Raw genomic sequence first — 19,315 nt, 5'->3', positions numbered from 1 at the left:
AGGCAAGATATTTTAATAGTAATAATAAAACGCTAAATAGTACTTACAGCAAAGCATGTGTGGCCATGATGTTTTAAAGAGGAGAAAGAAAAGGTAATTCTGAACATCTGTATTACATTTCCACGTGATAAAACCACCACACTTCAAAATTGTTCTGAAGTTTGGTGGAGCTGGGGTGGGGGTAGGGGTGGACAGTGGTTCATGCAGAGGAATGTTTATTTAAAAAACAGAAAAGGAGACTCATAGGCCATTTGGGGGAAAGCAAAGATGACAACATTTATTGTAAAACAAAACTGCCAATTAATAGTGAGAGTTCAGTAGTCAAAAAGTGAGGTCACGTGTCTTCTCAGATACATCTTTATTACCTTCTGAGAATCAAATGTCTCTAATTTTCACAAAGTCCCAACCTTCCCAGGTGGCATCTCAGACCAAACACCGCCCCCAAATCCTTAAGATTTCTCTGCTGCCTTTTCTCAGACGGAAGGAGAGAGGGGGACTCACAGAACGCTTCACTCTTTCTCTCCTATACACACACACACACAAATACACAAACACACCTCTGGTTTTTTTCAGGCTTAAACTCCCACCTCCCCTCAGCACGTATGTTTCCTAGTTCTATCCCCTGAGGTCAATCTTTGGGCCAAGAAATATCTTCATCTGGGTTGCCCTTCCTCAGTAAAACAGAATTTCAAACAGGTGGGGCTGATAATTACTGTCTTTGCCATGTCCGCAGGCTAACTACCAGAAGGAGGTGTCAATCACTCTACACCAGAGTTCACAACCCAGGTGACTTTGGTCCCCAGAGGATATTTTGCAATGTGTGGGGCTGTTTTAATTGTCACAACTGGGCAAAGGGGAAAGGTACTACTTGCATGTCGTGGATAGAGGTCCAGAATGCTGTTAAATATCCTAAAATTGCACAGGACTGTCCCCACCACAAGACATTATCCTCCTCCAAGTCAATAACGCTAAAACTGAGAAACCCTGGCCTATACCAATGAAGCAAAATTCCATTAATAGGCAGAGTCTTCTCTCATCACTAAAAATGTTCAAACAACTGGCAACCCAATTCACACAACCAAACATCACCAAAAGAGACCTGATTGCCCTGGGTGCTGAAGGAAGGACCAAGGACAGTAAGGGGATTTCTCAGTTGTCATTCTGACCAGGTCCTAGGCTTCACCTAAATACAAATACTTCCCGTAGGAAAACCTAGCAATTATGGTGCAAGTGTGCTCAGTCTTCTGATTCTTTGTGACCCCACGAACTGTGGTCCACCAGGCTCCTCTGTCCATGGAATTTCCCAGGCAACAATACTGGGCTGGGTTGCCACTTCCTCCTCCAGTGGACCCTCCCAACCCAGGGATCAAACCCACGTCTCCTTCAGTGGCAGGTAGGTTCTTTACCACTTGGGCCACCTGGGAAGCCCAAGCAATTGTACAGCACATCAAAAATTACTGTAAGTAACTTTTTTTTTTTTTTTTTTAGGAGAAGGCAATGGCACCCCACTCCAGTACTCTTGCCTGGAGAATCCCAGGGATGGGGATGCCTGGTGGGCTGCCGTCTATGGGGTTGCATAGAGTTGGACACGACTGAAGCGACTTAGCAGCAGCAGCAGCAGAGTGACTTCACTTTCACTTTTCACTTTCATGCATTGGAGAAGGAAATGGCAACCCACTCCAGTGTTCTTGCCTGGAGAATCCCAGGGACGGCGGAGCCTGGTGGGCTGCTGTCTATGGGGTCACACAGGGTCGGACACGACTGAAGCGACTTAGCAGCAGCAGCAGCAAAAAAATATCAATAAACACACTATTTTTAAAAACATAAGAGAAGTACAAACTGGAAGCCTGTGTTTTAGTTAGGTCAGAAATTCCTAATTCTAATGGAGTTTCAATGGCAATCTCCATTTTTCTGGTACTTTCTAGGTTTGTGAATACTTCACACAAAGTCCCTTTTTAATCCACACAAGTTACCTTACCAACATCCACCATTACTAAAAGAGCTGCAGATTTTTGTGATAACTGGCAATATACAATGTACTATAATTCTGGAGATCAAAATCACCGATCTAATAATTATAAAAGAAAAATGTACAGAAATGAAAAAAACCTTGTCTTCCTCTTTTTAAAAAACTCAAAAAGTTATACATAAAAGTAGTAAGATTTTTACACTCTACATATAATTAATGCATATATTTTTTAACCAAATATCTTGATTCAAAATCTGTTTACCTATTATAGAAATTAGGAATCTCCACTTTTTTCCTGAAGCTGAAGCTCCAATATTGTGGCCACCTAATGTGAAGAGCCAACTCATTGGAAAAGACTCTGATGCTGTGAAAATCTGAGTGCAAGAGGAGACGGGAGTGACAGGATGAGACGGTTGGATGGAATCACTGACTCAATGGACATAAGTTTGAGCAAACTCAGGGAGACACTGAAGGACAGGGAAGCCTGGAGTGCTGCAGTTCATGGATTGAAAGTCAGACATGACTTTAGCGACTGAACAACAATAATCACAACACTTTTTCTTAAAGGGCCAACCAGTTAATATTGCAGGCTTTGAGGGTCACAGGCAAAATAGAGGATGTTACACAGGTACTTACATAACCATTTCAAATGTAACTATTTAAACAGGTAAAACCACTCTTAGCTCCCAGGCCATAAAAAGCAGGTGGTTGGCCACATCTGTGCCACACACTATAACTTGCAACTCTTATTCTAAGTAAATAGTGACTCTTTATCACTATAAGGTCTCACTCATCTTTCTTTTTTCTTTTTCTACAAACAGTTCATATATAATTATATTTTTACTTTAGTAAAGAGGGTTTATTTCATTCTTTACAGCTGCTATAAGCCACTCAGAGGAATCAACCAGCAACCAATCTCACTGCCTTCTTTAACATTCTATCCAAAGCATTTAAGACATCCTTCAACCTGTACACCAAACAGGAAACAAAAATAAAGCTATCCCTTTCAACAGAGACAGGTGGATAGGAAAGTAGTTTTGCTTCACCAAATCTATCCAAGTAGAAGAGCAATGAAATGGAGCACTTATTAGGAGGTTGTAAATGCCATTTTAATGTCTCACAATTGACAAAGAAACAAGCCCACAATACCTAATAAAAACTAGATAAAAAGTAAAGTCAGTTTGAAGAGGGAAATTGTTTCTTTTAGGCAATGAGGTAATAATGATAAGCAAAAAAGTTGAAAAAGAAGGCTAACTTTGAACAAATGAAATGGGAAGGTCTAATTCTAAGCATCCCCCCACCATTTTCCCTTATTCTCTGCCATAAAACTCCACCTCTTCCCTGGGAATTCATGGAGCACCTACATGTGCAGAACCATGCTTATCTTAAGCAAGTACTTTCCTTTTCATGAGCCACAAATGGACTGAAGAGGCCTAGCCCTGGTGGTGCCTCCTACATGACACTGTCTAATCTGCTTACTGACCTCACAGATTTACAATCCCCAATTCAACAGGACCTGATAAGATGTAGCTAAGGGGGAAAAAAAAAGAGAGCACGAGCATTTTGTATTTTTTTCCTTTTTTGCCTTTACAGAGAAAATATCCCTGAGCAAGAAGTCAGAAGATGAGGATTCTAGTCTCTAGTCTATTCAGAGATTTCAGGGTGAAATCCCTGGCAGCAACCATGAGTGATTAGGGACAGACGCCTGGAACCAGAAGGCCCAGTTTTAATTTTAGGCCCATCACTACTTGCTCTGAGAACCTGGAAGAGACACACCACCCATTTGGGCCTTGGCCTTCTCATCTGAGAGGCAGGAAACCACCACCTACCCAGGAGTATTGTTGGGAGGCACAAACGGCACTCCTTGAAAAGTGATTAGCTTATGAGTGCTCAGTGAATGTTACCTGTCATCACTTCTTAATCTCTCTGAGCCTCAGTTTCCTCAGAGGGTTACCAGGTACATCAGAGGAAATCATTAAAATGGAATGTGTTCTACAAACTATGAAGCCTCATCCACATATAAGGTATTAGCTAATATTCTCATCCAAGACACACAGGACTTTGTTACAGCTGAGCAACTTCCCATTGCTGCAATTTGAGATACACACTCAAATATCTGCATTACTGCTGCTTCAAGAACTTTCTCACCAGTGAGGTTTTATTTGTGGTACACTGTTTCACCAAATGATGACAATAAACTATTAGGTCTACATTTCAGAAAGCAGTCACACACAAGGCAGAGCAAGAGGACAGGGCAATGAAGACAGTAATCAGCATCTCCCAGCAAAATGTCCTGACTTCTCCCCACTACCTCACCACATGCTCTCCACCCTGCCACTTTCTCTTCTCAGCAGGTTGCAATATGCCTTGTGCCTAATGACTCTTTGGGGCTCCACAAGTCTCTGTTACTGTAAAAAGCAACAAATTACACTCATTAAAATCAATATGGGGTAAAGCCTGGACCATTTCAAATTAGCATGCAGTGTTCAAATTTAAAGAATGTATTAGAATTTAAAGACAAGGCAAATGCTGCTAAACAGACTTCCTATGTCATCAGAAATGTGAGGGTAAAGGTTATGAAACCCTGCTTTCAGATGTGTTGTTAGCAAGGTCCAGAAAGAGTACTTTTCTGCAAAGATTCTTCATTGGGATCTATCCTGATTTAAATGCCTGGAGAAAACAGAACTCAGTGAGAACAAAGGAAATCTGTATCAAGTAGGCATCAGCCAATGAAAAGTCCATGTAATCTCAAAAGATACCATATTCAAAATTAAGTGCTTTTTTGAGAAAAGAAGCATGAAGAAGTATGCAGTTCCTAGAGTCTTCTCCTAAGTAATAATAATAGTAAGTGACAATGCGGCCTTTAGAAAAATCATACAAACTGGGAGCTCAGTGGTCACAGACACTGAAGTGTGTGTGAAAGCAACTACAATAAAATGTGACCAGGAGTCAGAAGTACCTTGTGCATCTTGGGCAGAACTTCACGATCATTTCCTCAGTCACATTCTCGTCCTTGGTTGGACAACTCCACCAGGATGCCATCAAACTCTTATATGTCCAAAGTCTCTTCTCAGCCCCAGCTCCTCCTACTGACAATTCTCTCCTGCCATCTGGCCCACCACCGCCTACACCAAGGCCCACAGTGGTTGTCTGCTCCTCACGCTCCTAGTACTCAGTTCCTGAGTTTCAAAGTCCTGCCTGCAGATGGGGATGACCTTGACCTTCAACTTCTTGGCCACCACCAGGATCCAGATTCTTGGTCATCTGAATGACAGTATCCTTCTAACTTATCTCCATCTCTTTATTCTCTCCCTATCTAATCCACTATCAATTAGCACTTAATCTTTTTTGATCATGCCATTCTCCAGGGACAATGTTTCCAAGGCTGCCCAGAGCCTACCAGGTAAAGACCAACTTCCTGTGTCACATGCTCAGAGCCCTCAGTGAAATGACCTCAAACCTCCTGTTCAGTTTTATTTCCTTTCCCTCCTGACAGAGGGAGTTTCAGCTGCTCTAAACTCCATGTACCCCAAGCCCTCTTCTAATGCTTGGCTGAGCTATCTTTTCTCCAACCATCCTTCTCCACCACACAGGTGTGGTGAAATTCTTCCAGCTCTGCCATAGATGAAGCCAGCTGTCAGCTCTCCTACCTCTAAGCTGCACAGCATTTAAGTGCCATTCAAGATCCTCTTGATGCACTAGCCCAAGAAGCAGTAGTGTATGTGGTGACAGATGTAGATTCTGGAACTAAATTTCCTAGGTTCTGATCCTGGCTCCAACACTTACCTATGACAAAGTACAATTACTTACCTCTTTATGCCTCAGCTTCCTTATCTGTATAATGGGGATTATGATGAGTTTCCCCTTAGTACAGCCCCTGGCACAGAATAAACCTCAATAAAGTGTGAGCTGTTTCTTACTGCCCATCTGAATCCCTGACATACTTACCATGGATGCTCCCACAGCATCCTGCATATGGATGTTCAAAATGTGCCCAATGATATGCAACACATTTTTAAAAAACTAAAACTTCCAGTTAAGACTACCCTCAAAACTATTGCTCTATTCCAAACACAGAGTGACAATACAGAAAACAAAAGAATATGACACTTGTACAATCATTATAAACTTTGCCAGTACTGACAAAATAAACCACTGAGCAACTCTCATGGTATTAAACTATTTTTTACTCATCCAAATATTTACTGAGCATCTTGCAGGCAATATTTGAGGCCTGGAAATACTGATGGAATGTATTGGTTAGGTTAAAAAGTACTTTATTAAAATAGCTATTGTTAGGTTCTGTATACACACACACACACACACACACACACACACACATATATATATATATATATATAAAACTCTTGCACAAAAAAATGTAAAATATTATGTTTACGTGGTCACTTGCGTTTGGGAATACTTTCTGTGATAAGTTTTCTTGGTAGAAATAAAATGTATAATCTGTAGAGTCAAAATTAGAAATGCCTGCAACAGCAAAATCGTGGCTCAGCCAGCCCAAATAGAGACAAGTGTGTATTAAAGAGAAGGAGGCCATATGGTGTTGAGAGAGGGGGGACTAGGGTGGAGATTAGAAGTTTCGGCAATGATTACATAGGGGAGGTTTGAGCTGTTAGGAAAAGGTTTATGAGCTCAAGAACTTCTAGGTCAGACTTTGCCTTGGTGGATTCCTGCTGGCCTAGGGACAACTTGGATAAATAAATGAGGAGACCAAGAATTCATGTTGCCTTGCCCTCTTCCTCCCTGCACCCCTTCCCCAAGAGCATGGAGGGAAGCCCAGGCCCAATGTCCTGAGGGCTTTACTTATCCTGCGTTAGTAGCAACTGTGGTTCCCAACGACTTCAGTGTTCCACCTTACTTTCAAAGACAGGCAAGCTGCCCAAGGGTTTTAGTATAGGAAATCAACAAGCATGGCATATATCCCTTCCCTTCAAAAGGGAAGCATATATCCCCTTCCCTTCAAACATCTTACAATACAATTAAACTAAAGACTACTAACTCTCTCTTAAGGATCAGGCAAGAAAACATTAAGGAGTGTGAATATAGGAGGATCCTAGCACACAAACCCACTTTTTCTTTAATGAGATCAGTCGTATTTTGGATGTTTGATTACTAAAACCTTCATATGGAACAGTATGTTCTCTGTGGAAAAAGCTAGAGAACAAGGTAAACTATTACTACATCAAACAATGTCTTATCAAATCAACCTGTATCCAAAAGCATCAGACGACACTAGTGAGTAATGCTTGTATTTGAGCCAATACTTCAGCTCACATTAGCCTGTCGGTTATAGTTCTTGGGCAATAGTTCTGGTCTTCCAAATAAGCTGAGATCATAATCTTTGTGTTGTTGTTTCCTGCCAGGCAAAGAAGTGGTTTCACCCTCAGCCTTTTCCAGACCACCGAAAGACAACGAGACACTAAAGCAACCTGACTCTGCCCGTGTGCGACTCCTGCCAATTCTAAACCTCCCGAAACAATAGGCTAAACGAGGCCAGCATTCTAGGAGATGAGGTTTATATGAAGTCCAACACCTCTGCCTGAGAATGAATCATAAAACCACTAACACTCCATTCCCCAGCATTACACCATTCAGCCCCAACTGGGTTAAATCGTGCAAAATGAAAAGGGAATCGGGAACACACTGAACTTAAAATCTCAAGTACATTTTAAATCCTGTTTCAGATTCATTTAAATTAACAGAGGTCAGGAGACTTCTTTTTTCAAGCTGGGTTATTCTTACTGGTTTAATACCAAAAGCAGTGAGCCACATTTTTCCACTAAAAAAAATAAAATAAAATAAAATACCCTGACAGGGGAACAAACATTCTAAAACTCAGTAGAGAATGTGGAAACAGCTTACAATAAACTCTGCCTTCTAGAATAACCAATGGAGGAAACTACCCAGTTTTTTGGCTGTGGGAAATTATATGTACATTATTACATATTTTATAGGTCACAAATTAAAAGCACAATTTGTATTTTCTAGCACAGTGTTTTTCCAAACTGTTTTACAAAGAACAACCGTGCAACAAGAGAAAAGCAAATCAAGTCAATTTGAGAGGCTCTGCCTTCCCCAGTCCTCTTCTTGGATATCATTGCTGTAAGCTCTATGAAATTCAACATTTTCCCAAGTTCATTTAGCCCTGCAGCCCTTTTCCTCTCAAAACATATATCAATATTCCACAAAATGGCCGTACTGTGGAGTGTCCTTTCGAAAAGATTCTTCTAGAACAGGAATATAAGAAATGGTGTAAGAGCTGAGACTTTGGAGGCAGCCTAACTCAAATATCAGCTTGTTAGCTGTGGGAACTTGGGCTAGATTTTTTATGTCACTTGTTCTTCAGTTTCCCCAGGCAAAAAGAGGAAAGCAGAAAATGACCATACCTCCTAGACATGGGCCTTGCCATCTAACTGGAACAGTTTTCTGAGAGCCTTACATGGCTGGTTCCTTTTTGTCACTGAAGTTCACAATGTCACCTCCTCCAACAAGCCCTCCCTGACTATCCAATGTGAAGTTGACCCCACTCAGTTCCCTAGTACTTCACCCTCTTCTTTTCCTCCTGACACTTTTCTAACTACTTTTTAAACTGCTGTTTCACCCCAATAAAATATTATAACCATGAAGTCAAGTTTTATCAGTTAACATTACTCTATCCCCAAACAGATCCTCAATAAGTAGTCACAAAATGGATGGGTGGATGGATGAATAGATGAATGAACAAATAAGGTGGTTGTGAGAATTAATTGCGAATCAAGGTCAAGCATTCTTCACAGTGCCCAACACATATGCATCTATCCAGATGTTGCTATAAAAACATGTGATAAACCATGAGTGGTTAATGGATTCATAATTCTCGCACTATTTAACTTACCTCTTCCTGCTGTATAGTAGGTAAACATTTTATGGCATTTATTCAGAGGTGTGTTGGTAAACAGGCTCTCAGGGATGGCACCAAAGGGGAAGTAGACCCTGAGAGTAGCATTTGCTGACTTCCATGGTGTCAATATTCCCACCAAAACCAATTTCAAACTACCAAAATTACTGGAAATATACTAAATGGTTCTCAGAAACCAGTAACCTCTTTCTCTTGGGCAAAGTCCTTTCAGGCCTCAAAATCTTATTTAACTCCAAGTTTTAAATGAGAATTTTTTTTTTTAACATACACTTTTTTCTCTGTTCTTAATAAGCCAAGATAAGGGTTATCCACTGACTTTGGTCTGACGCTCAAGGAAAACAGTTGGATGCATTGCCTGCATTTTCTGTACCACTCCCTGTGAGCTTTTGGTCTAATGTTTAAGGTTTTAAGCATGACATATATTCAGGCCAGATCATTACAAGGACCAACTAATCCCATAAAACATAAATCAAACGGTGTTTCAGATCAGATCAGTCGCTCAGTCATGTCCGACTCTTTGCGACCCCATTAGATTCATTTAAATGAAGATAGATAGCCTAAAAAAATCAAGCCACCATCAAGGCACCATTAAATACTACCATTGAGCAGAATCCATCAAGAGAAGACTGACTACCTGACCCAAGATCCCAACATGGTCAGTGCTGCAGATGAGGATTTCTCTGGTATCACAGCCTTGCTGTACAGGAAACTTGACCCCTTGGCACCCAAAATAAAGCAGCACCTTTTTTAAACTATAGCAATGTACTAAACTTTTCAAGGTCATCAGGGAAGACCCCGATGCTAGAAAAAACTGAAGGCAGGAAGAGAAGGGGATGACAGAGGACAAGATGGTTGGATGGCATCACCAACTCAGTGGACATGAGTTTGCACAAGCTTTGGGAGATGGTGAAGGACAGGGAGCCTGGCATGCTGCAGTCCATGGGGTCTCAAAGAGTCAGACACTACTGAGCAACTGTACAACAACAACAATCTACCAACCACAGTTTTGAGATAACACAATCAAAATTCAAAATCCACAGACATTCTACATGAAATAACATGGCAGTAATCACTGCTTCCCCTCTGTAAATTAAATGGAAAGTCTATAGTGCAAGCCAGGAAGAGATTCTTTATACAGCAATAGATAGCTAATACAGTGGAGCAGAAACTAATTCACCCAAAATTCAGCAGCTTAAAAACATACATTTATTATCTCACAGTTTATGTGGAACAGGAATTTGAGCACATCTCAGCTGAGTCTCTCAGAAAGCTGCAATCAACTTGTCAGCCTAGAAACTGTTATCTCATTGAAAGAATCAACTGGAAAAGATCCACTTCCAAGCTTACTAAGTGATGGTTGGCAGTTCTCAGTTCTTTGTGGCTGTTCGAGTGAGGGTCTCAATTCCTTACTGAGTGTCAGCTGGAGACTACCTGGAGGTTCCTTACCACACAAGCCTCTGCCACATGGCAACTTGCTTCAAAGCATGCCAGATGAGATGGCAACAGACTGTATGAACAACATGGAAGGGACAGTCTTACTAGTAATCTATTAATCTAGTAATTACTAGTAATCTAGTCACAGAAGCAATATTGGCATCCCACTACCTTTGTCATTCTATCATTCAGGATCAAGTCACTAGGTTCAGCCTAAACTCAAAGGGAGGAGATTACATAAATATATGAATTCCAATAGGTATGGATATAGTGGCCATCTTAGAAGTCTTCCCACCACGTTCACACTCTTGGAATAGGAATGGGAAGACCAGGCCCAACAAAACATATCTTTAAGTATCTAATGTGAAGCCAAGCAATCTGACTTCCCAAACATGTAGACAGGGTCTCATGAGAACAAAACCAAGGAGAGTAAGCATGGAGGATATTAAATCCAAAGACACAAAAGTCTACTCAAATGTTGTAAGCAAATACAATCTAATATCAGAGAAAACCACTGGGAGCAGCTGCAATACCAAGTCCCAACATGAAAGCCATGCTTTCTGAGCAATCAAACAAATGACTCACTGGAAGGACTGCCCATCCAAAAAGGTACAGAATGCCAAAAAATCTAGTTTGGTCTGAAAACAAACGTCTTTTTGAATTTTTATTTATGGCTGCAGAATATTTTGAAAATATACTTAATGCCATTTCACTGCTTCCTGTTTTCTGTGAGATCTGTGTCTGTCATAGCATTTTATTTTCCCTACACGGTACTTTTGAGATTCACATCCACCACAGTAGCAAGGAACTGCTATAAAAATGCCAAACCTTGGAGGTCACCCACATTCTTTCTAAGATCTATCCAACTGCATATTCTCAGATATCTGAGCATCCCAATATTCAATGGTAGTGGCAAGCCAGCGAGGCTGCCTCTGAGAAACTTCAAATGATTTAATTCACCAAGTGCAAAATGCACACTCAGAAAACCAGGAACACTCTGTCCTACATGAATGTAAATGTAGGCAAAGATTATCTAAACGTTCAAAATTGGTCTGCACATTTTTCCATTGTTTCCAGAAATATCCTTAGGCTTTACTTTCTAACAATCCCACACCAAATTTAGCTATGAAGCATTTAAGTTCATTGTTTTGCTAATCACCTATTCATTTTGCTCCTTTAAAAAGAGGATATTTAATAAATATCTAAAACTTAAACACTACTGTATTTAAAAGACCCTGAAACAATGGCCATCTGTAGGAAAGCAACTGTAAACGACCTTAGAGTTGATGTGTGCTGCACACACTTGGATCCTGAATACGTGTTGAATAATAATGGAACACACGTGTGGTGGGCAGAGGAAAAAAAAAAAAAAGACTAATGCCAAATTCCAGTTTAAAGGTGATAAGTAGACAGGAAGGTTATAAAACAGATGACAAGGGGAATTTTGTCAAGGCTATAGATAATGTCCAACCTGTGATAATAACTTGGTAACATATTTAACATATTTTAACTTGTAAAATATAACTTTAGAGAAATAAACTGAATGTCCTTACCTCTCTAAGATGTATGTTTTCCTTCTCTTTCTGGTCTAAAATCACTTCCAAGTGGCTGACTTGAGACTCAGCCTCTGCCATCCGACGTGTCCGTTCATTGTCATCCTCAAGACTTTTGGACGGCAAACCTTTACTCTGCAACATCTCAAGAAGCTTTTTAATTGACTCGTCTCGGGCATTGAGGGTCTGTTTCTGCGTTTCAATTCTCAGCTCCATTTCCTCCAAGGTCTTCCTCAACAGGAACAGCTCCTTAGCCTGCCTGTCATGCTCAGCTTGGAGCCGCCGGAAGTTCTCCTCCGTCAGTTCGATGGTGAAGTGCTCTGCTCCTCGGTTGCCACTCTCTTGCTGCAGGAGGTGGTTGAGGTCTCTCTGGGTTCGCAGCTCATCTTGAAGGGCCTGGATTGTCAATTGAAGGTGCTATGATGAGAAAGACGGAGCAAGAGAGGAGAAAGAAGGGGGGAAAAAAGTCAATGAACATGCCAAATGCTATTTGCTGCTATCACACTATGAAGATGGAATGTTAATCATGAGGTCCAGAGGGGCCAGCTGTTAGGTTCTCCAAGGTGACTTCAGAAGCAAGGGACAGCACATGGAGAAGGGGAGTTAATTCAATGATGCTTTCTGAATGTCTTAAGAGAAAGGTACACATACACAGAAACGGTGTATTAGTGTCAGTTACAAGGTAAATTACACATCTACAGAGTTTTAATTTAGGAGTGGAAAGGTTAGAGGGAAACTTTCACAAGCACACCTTCTTTACACCCACAATGCTCCAGACTCAGTATTCCTTGTTTCCTAAGGTTTCTTTATTCTACTATCCATCACTTTCTGTGGTAAGTGTATGTCCATTTAAAAATAAAAATGATTGCATCCACTACAAGTAGACATAAACAAGGACTTTATTTTTACAAATAAAGCTGTGAACAGGTTTAGTAAACAGGATTACTGCATCTGCAAGCAAAAGGGGACAAATACAGACAGACAGACACACTCAAACACACAAGGAGGTGAGGCTGTACAGAGCAAACAAACGAGCGGCAAAGAGTGGACAAACCTTGGTTCTTCTGGCATCCAGTAACTGAACAGCATGAGAAACGAAAGAAAAATGAAGCAAAAATCAACACAAAGAAAAGTCCAGGGCAAGCAAAGGATATTTAACAGAAAGAACTTAATCAACATAAAGTACCTTCACAGAGAAGAAAAAAAGAAAATCAGTTTCTTATTAAGACCCATAAGCTACATAGAATTTATAGCACTGATGCTTGATAAACATGATTTTAAAAAAGGAAAAAATGAGGCTTATTCCACCTCTAATTTTCCTAAATCTCACTGACCCAGGAACCCAGTATCTTGGTTTCTATTACCAGAGAGGAAAGCACAACACTCCAGAGCTACCCACGGATCATCCCATGTCACCATTTTAACCAAAATCAGAGTGGAAGTGCCAGAGAAACAAAATTGCATGAAGACAGGCGGTGAATTCAGCAACACTTTCCCAAGAGGGGCAGCCTCAGACTGATCAGACCAGGCAGCCATAAGCTGAAGGCATTTTTGTCCTAGGAAGTAACCCAGGGACTTCCAAAACACAGTCACTCATCCACTCACCAAACGCATTCTCCTGATACAGACTAGACACAGCGTTAAACATGGAAATCAATATGAATGCAAGGCATAGGTCCTGCCTACAGGGAATTCACAGTATTATAAGGCAGGGATAATAAAATAACATGACTAAGTTACATAAATACTGGAGGAGTCCACATTGGGAAATCCTTCTGCATTCCCATAGCTGATATCCAGAGAGGTTGAGATTTTTCTGAGTGGGGCCTGTACCCAGAAACTAGCACCAAGTGATGCGTTTATCAAACTCTTTATTGGTATCCAGGTCAACTTTTTACTTGGAAACATCCAATGAGAGATTCCTGCCTACTGTCTCATTTGTATGTCACAGCATCTCCCAGGGTAACAAATGCAGAGTAAGCAACTGGTATGTATTTAATGACAGTAATTATAAATTTTTAAAAAATATAACTCACCCCTGTAAAGTAAAATTACATTTCAGTGCTTTTTAGTACAGTTACAAAGTTGTACAACCATAAACAAATAAATTTTAGAACATTTTCATCATCCCCAAAAGAAATTCTATACCCTTTAGAAGCCACTCCTCATCTTCCTCCCCATCCTCAGGCCCTAGCAACCACCAATACTTTCTGCCTCTATGGTTGTGCCTATTCTGGGCATTCCACACCAGTGGGATCATCCTGTTTTCAAGGTTCATCCATGTTGTAGCATATATCATGCTACATTTGATAGATGAACATTATTCCAACATAGGGACATACTACATGGTATTTATCCATTCAACGGTCAATTTATACACAAATATTCCTAGCACCATTATTCATAGTAGCCAAAAAGTGGAAAACAACCTAAATATCAGTCAATTGATGAATGAGTATATAAAATGTGGTATATGCATAAAATGGAGTATTTAGCCATATAAAGTATGAAGTACTGGTGGACACTGTAACATGGATGAATCTTAAAAACAATATGCCACATGAAAGAAGCCAGTTATAAAATTACACGTCACATGATTACACTGACAGGAAATATCCATAATAAGCAAATCCATTGACAGAAAACAAATTGGTGATTGTCAGGCGAGATTGTGGGGGAGATGAAGGATGTCTATTAAAGTAGTATGTCTTCTTGGGGGGTGATGAAAATCAGCCCTTGAAAGATGTTTGTTTTTGAAGGGTGTTTCTTTTAGGGGTGATGAAAATGTTCTGGAATTAGCCGTTTGGTTGAACAACTTTGTGAATATACTAAAAACCAATGAATTTTACATATTAGATGGATGAACTGCATGGTACATAAATCATATCTCAATAAAGCTGTCATAAAAAACGTGAAGTGGGACCACAAGGTAATGTGACCTTCCTCCACCAGCCCACCAGCCCTAAAGCACACCAAAACAAAGCACACAGGAGTATCGACAGTGTTCGGCCCGTTGATGTGGCTGCCGCCAAGCCCCTGGACAGTACGCAACTGTCTTCAAGCCATTTAAATAAACATTCCTGACAAGGGCAAATCTTTGTCCTCTTAAAGTGGCTTGGATTTCTGGAATGACCAAAGTTTACTTGGAGACAAATACAATGAATCATGATGATCATACCAGAAATTATCTTTTCTGAGAGTGACCAAAACAAGGTTAGTTTTCTTATGTAGTTCATAAACTAGTCAGAAGGGAATTCCAAAAAATGCCAAAATGCTTTGGGCAAAGACAGCAGCACTGGAAGACAACCCTGTTAAGGCTGCTGCCCCTTTGGATGGGCAAGTTGTCTAGTGCCCAGATCCTTTGCTTCCAAACCTGCAAAATGGGACTAATCACAATGCTTACCTCAGAGTTCCTGTGAGGAATAACTAAGGTAATGCATCAAATGCCAGGCTTGAGAATGAAGGGAGAAAGGAAGTGTAGTAGACAAGAAAAGTAGCAAAGAAGAATAAGAAGGAGAGAGGAATGAAGGGGGAAAAATCAATCCATTTATCCATTCAATATGCATTTACCCAGTGTCTTCCTCATACCCATGAAATATCCAAAAAAGAAAAAGAGAGAAAACAAAGAAAAAGAAGTGGTCCTTGCTCCCAATCCATGTGGACACATAAACTAATAGCAGCAATATGACAGAAGTCACAGCCAGGTTGGCTAGAAATGCAGAGAGGGTGTAACCCAGGCTAGAGAAATGTAAGAAAACACAAGAGCTACCCACACTAAGAGGTACCACTGAGCTATGTCTTGAAAAATAAATGAAAGCCAATCCTGGGAAGAATGAAGGAAAGAGCGGAGAAAGTATAAAAGCCCAGAGGCAAAGACAGACCAGACCTATTAAGGAAGAGTAATGGCAAAAACCTTTATAGCCCTTCCATAGTCCAGGTACCATTCTAAGCATTTTTCATCTTCACAAACACCCAGTGAGACAGGGCATTTAATGAATGACAACATGAGACACAAAGTGGTTAAGTAACCTGCACTAAGCTACCCAGCTAGGTAAGCGCCAGTCAGGTGTTCATCCACCTGGAAGTCTGACCCCAACATCTTGCATGAACCAGTATACTACCTGAACTCTGAACCGGTATAGATACTTCTCCAGGGGGTCTTCCCAACCCAGGGATTGAACCCAGGTCTCCTACATTGCAGGCGGATTCTTTATCATCTGAGCTATCGGGGAAGCCCAAATACACTTCAGGATGGCTGAAAAAAGAAAAGGGAGCAGGGGCAGGAGTGGTGAGAGCAGACAAGGCAGGCAATTATGACCGCTATAACAATTCTCAAAATAAAACGTAGCCACTCTAACTAAGCAATTCCTCACTCTGAGGTTGTCCCAATGGATATCTCCAGGTTGTACATTAAGAAAATTTACTTTCCAGGTAATCATTTTATTAGTCACTGAATGACTTCAGCATTGACGAAACACAATCTGATAATCTATATTTCAGTGTTTAAAAATGTCTCAAATCTATTTTTCATTTAGTTTTTATTCTCTTTTTTAAAAGTTTATTTTTAATAGGTGGAAAATTGCTTTACAAGTTTGTGTTGGTTTCTGCTGTACAACGATAATCAATCATAATTACATATATATATATATATATATATATATATATATATATATAGGCTAGGGTATGCTGCTGTGACAAAAGCACAAAAACCCACACTCTGAAAGATGAATCCATCTGACATCCTGATGGCATGGAATCAGAATTCTTAGAGCTCACAGAGGCCTTAAAGATTAGCTTGTTAACTTCATCTTACAAATGAGAAAATCAGATCCACACAGGTTAAATGAAAGGCCCAAGAGCACACAAACATACTGCAAAAGCCAGAATCTTGGTTTCTAGGATCCTGGACTCCATCCTCTAACAACCCTAAGAGCAGACCAAAAGGAGGTGGTTCTCCAGTTTGACAACTGAGAAAATAGCAGTGGTGTCTCTTCTAGGGAGGATGAGAGACGACCTAAATCATTTGACTTCTACATTATCTGGCCCTATCCAATAGTTAAACAGCACCGGACACTCCAAGGATAACTTACTGAGACCTCATTTCTAAGATCTTACAATTAGTAATGACTACTATGAAGCAATTAGAGATGAGGTGTTAGTCACTCAGTCCTGCCCAACTCTGCAACCCCATGGACTGTCCATGGAATTCTCCAGGCAATAATACTGGAGTGGGTTGCCATCCCCTTCTCCAGGGGATCTTCCTGACCCAAGGATCGAACCCTGGTCTCCTCCACTGAAGACAAGTTCAGTTTAAAAAAAAAAAAAAAAAAACCTTTCCAAAAGATCAAATACATGAATACAAGTGAAAACTCTAGCAAAGCCAAAGCACTTTTTCAAAGGGGCTTTGATACAACACTTTTTTGTTGTTATTCAGTTGCTCAGCAGTGTCTGACTCTTTGTGACCCCATCGACCCTAGCCTGCCAGGCTCTTGTGTCCAAGGAATTTTCCAGGCAAGAACACTGGAATGGGTTGCCATTTTTTCCCCCAGGGATCTTCCTGGACCAGGGATTGAACTCATGTCTCCTGCATTGGCAGACAGATTCTTGACCACTGAGGCACCAGGGAAGCTCTAAGGGTTAAAAATTAAAAAAAAAAAAAAAGCACAGTTTTCAATCTCCCCTCTTATATAAATACTCTATTCTTTCACATTGAATCATCTCCCACTTCTCAACCATGAAAGCACATTTAAATCTCACTGGATCAATAATCAAAGGCATTCATTTCAGTTTGTAACCTACATCAGGGAACTATAAACCAGCAACTCATTAGGATGTGCCCAGGAGCCATCTCTTTGGAATTTATCAGTCATCACTGTGGTGTCAACTCCACAAAGCCTCAACCACTTTTCCTGCTGCTTCTATTTGACTGCATATTAGGAGAGAGAAGCCCTTCCAATATCCACCTGCATGGGAATGGGACATTGCCAGGTGATCCAACCTCATTCCTGGGTGCCAATCAAATTTCTATCAACCTGGCACTTATAACACAAGTATAATAGGTGGCAAAATAGCTAATTCTCTTCAAGCACAGAAGTGAGTCTATGGTTGGATGAGTATTCAGAAAGCTTTTTACTCTCCACCCTGATTGTGGGATCACCCTCCAGTTGTTCTCAAAGAATCAAAGCTAAGAAGGCAAACTCCCTATCCACAGCTGACCACTGAGGACATCAAAGAAAGTAAAGCAGCTGTGACAAGAGACATCCAGGCTTCTCTCTGCAGTCACTCTGCTAGGAGTCCAAACAGAATGCATCATATTTACCCTGATACCTGGCCTTTAACCCAGTTCTTTTCAACCTTTTCTCCCCACACTTAATTACATACTTTGAACTCTATCCTGGATAGTAAACGCTAACCCCTTTACTGACTCACTGGAAAAGACTGAAGGCAGGAGGAGAAGGGGACAACACAGGATGAGATGGATGGATGGCATCACCAACTCAATGGACATGAGTTTGAACAAGCTTCGGGAGTTGGTGATGGACAGGGAAGCCTGGTGGGCTGCAGTCCATGGGGTCGCAAAGAGTCGGACACAACTGAGCAACTGAACTGAAAGGCTAACCCCAAATCCAGTACACAGAAGGAAAAATGCTTAAAATCTTTGGTCTGGCCATTAAACACAGATAAATGGAATGGGAACCAAAGAGATGAGCTTGTGCACTTGATTTCAAGTCACAGACAATAGAGTAGGTCATAAGGATTTCTGCTTCTGGTGTTATGGCACGCTTATTTTCTGATACAACCTTCTAGTACTCAACAGTCAGATAAAAGCAAAATATATCTTTCAAAGCATCACTGTGCTCACAAAAAGGCAAGGGAAATTGCCAAGAAGAAGAGAGATTTAAAGAGAGATAAAGTGAGCTCCTCAAGGGCAGGTTCTGGGACAAATCTGTATTATACCCTCAACTCTAGTACATAATAGGTACCCAACACATAGTGAGTAAAATATGGAAAGAAGATGAGAGGACCAAAAAGGAAATTGTTCACCCAACAATCAGCACAGGAGAACAATGTGAGGGAGAATAGTTTCCATTTTTCTTTGGTTTGCTGTAGTTAGGCTGGGAATGGGGTGGGTGGGGGCAGGAAGGGGAGGTAGTGGTGGTTGGAGAAGTAGGAAGAATATTCTTGACCTCCAGATTACTCTGTCCTGTTCTCTCTCCCAAAACTCAAAATTCCTCACGTCCACCAGCTCACTTGTCTGACAATACTGCTCCAAAGCTGCCAGAATTATGTCCACTTCACAAGAGAATAAATTGAGCTGGTTTAAGGGATTTTATTGCAATCACATCATTAGCAAACATGGGCCAGAGTCTAAAATTGAGGTTTCCTCCAGCCAATTCGAAAGTCTCCCCTGCTCTAAAAATACTATAGAACTTCATTTTA

General features: G+C 40.7%; 1 protein-coding gene across 8 annotated transcripts in view; it reads right to left on the bottom strand.

The window, feature by feature from the left end:
• The window catches only part of ERC2 (ELKS/RAB6-interacting/CAST family member 2), a 980,761-nt gene that overhangs the window by 787,168 nt on the left and 174,278 nt on the right, over positions 1–19,315 (bottom strand). For all 8 annotated transcript variants that reach the window (XM_024982903.2, XM_024982905.2, XM_059879783.1 and 5 more), the window contains 1 exon segment: positions 11,876–12,292. In XM_024982903.2, coding sequence (XP_024838671.1) covers positions 11,876–12,292 — 417 coding nt within the window.

This window comes from Bos taurus, chromosome 22 (assembly GCF_002263795.3).
Source record: "Bos taurus isolate L1 Dominette 01449 registration number 42190680 breed Hereford chromosome 22, ARS-UCD2.0, whole genome shotgun sequence".
Classification (NCBI taxonomy): Eukaryota; Metazoa; Chordata; class Mammalia; order Artiodactyla; family Bovidae; genus Bos; species Bos taurus.
Note: the sequence above shows the minus strand (reverse complement) of the source record. Positions and strands in the feature narration are given on the sequence as shown.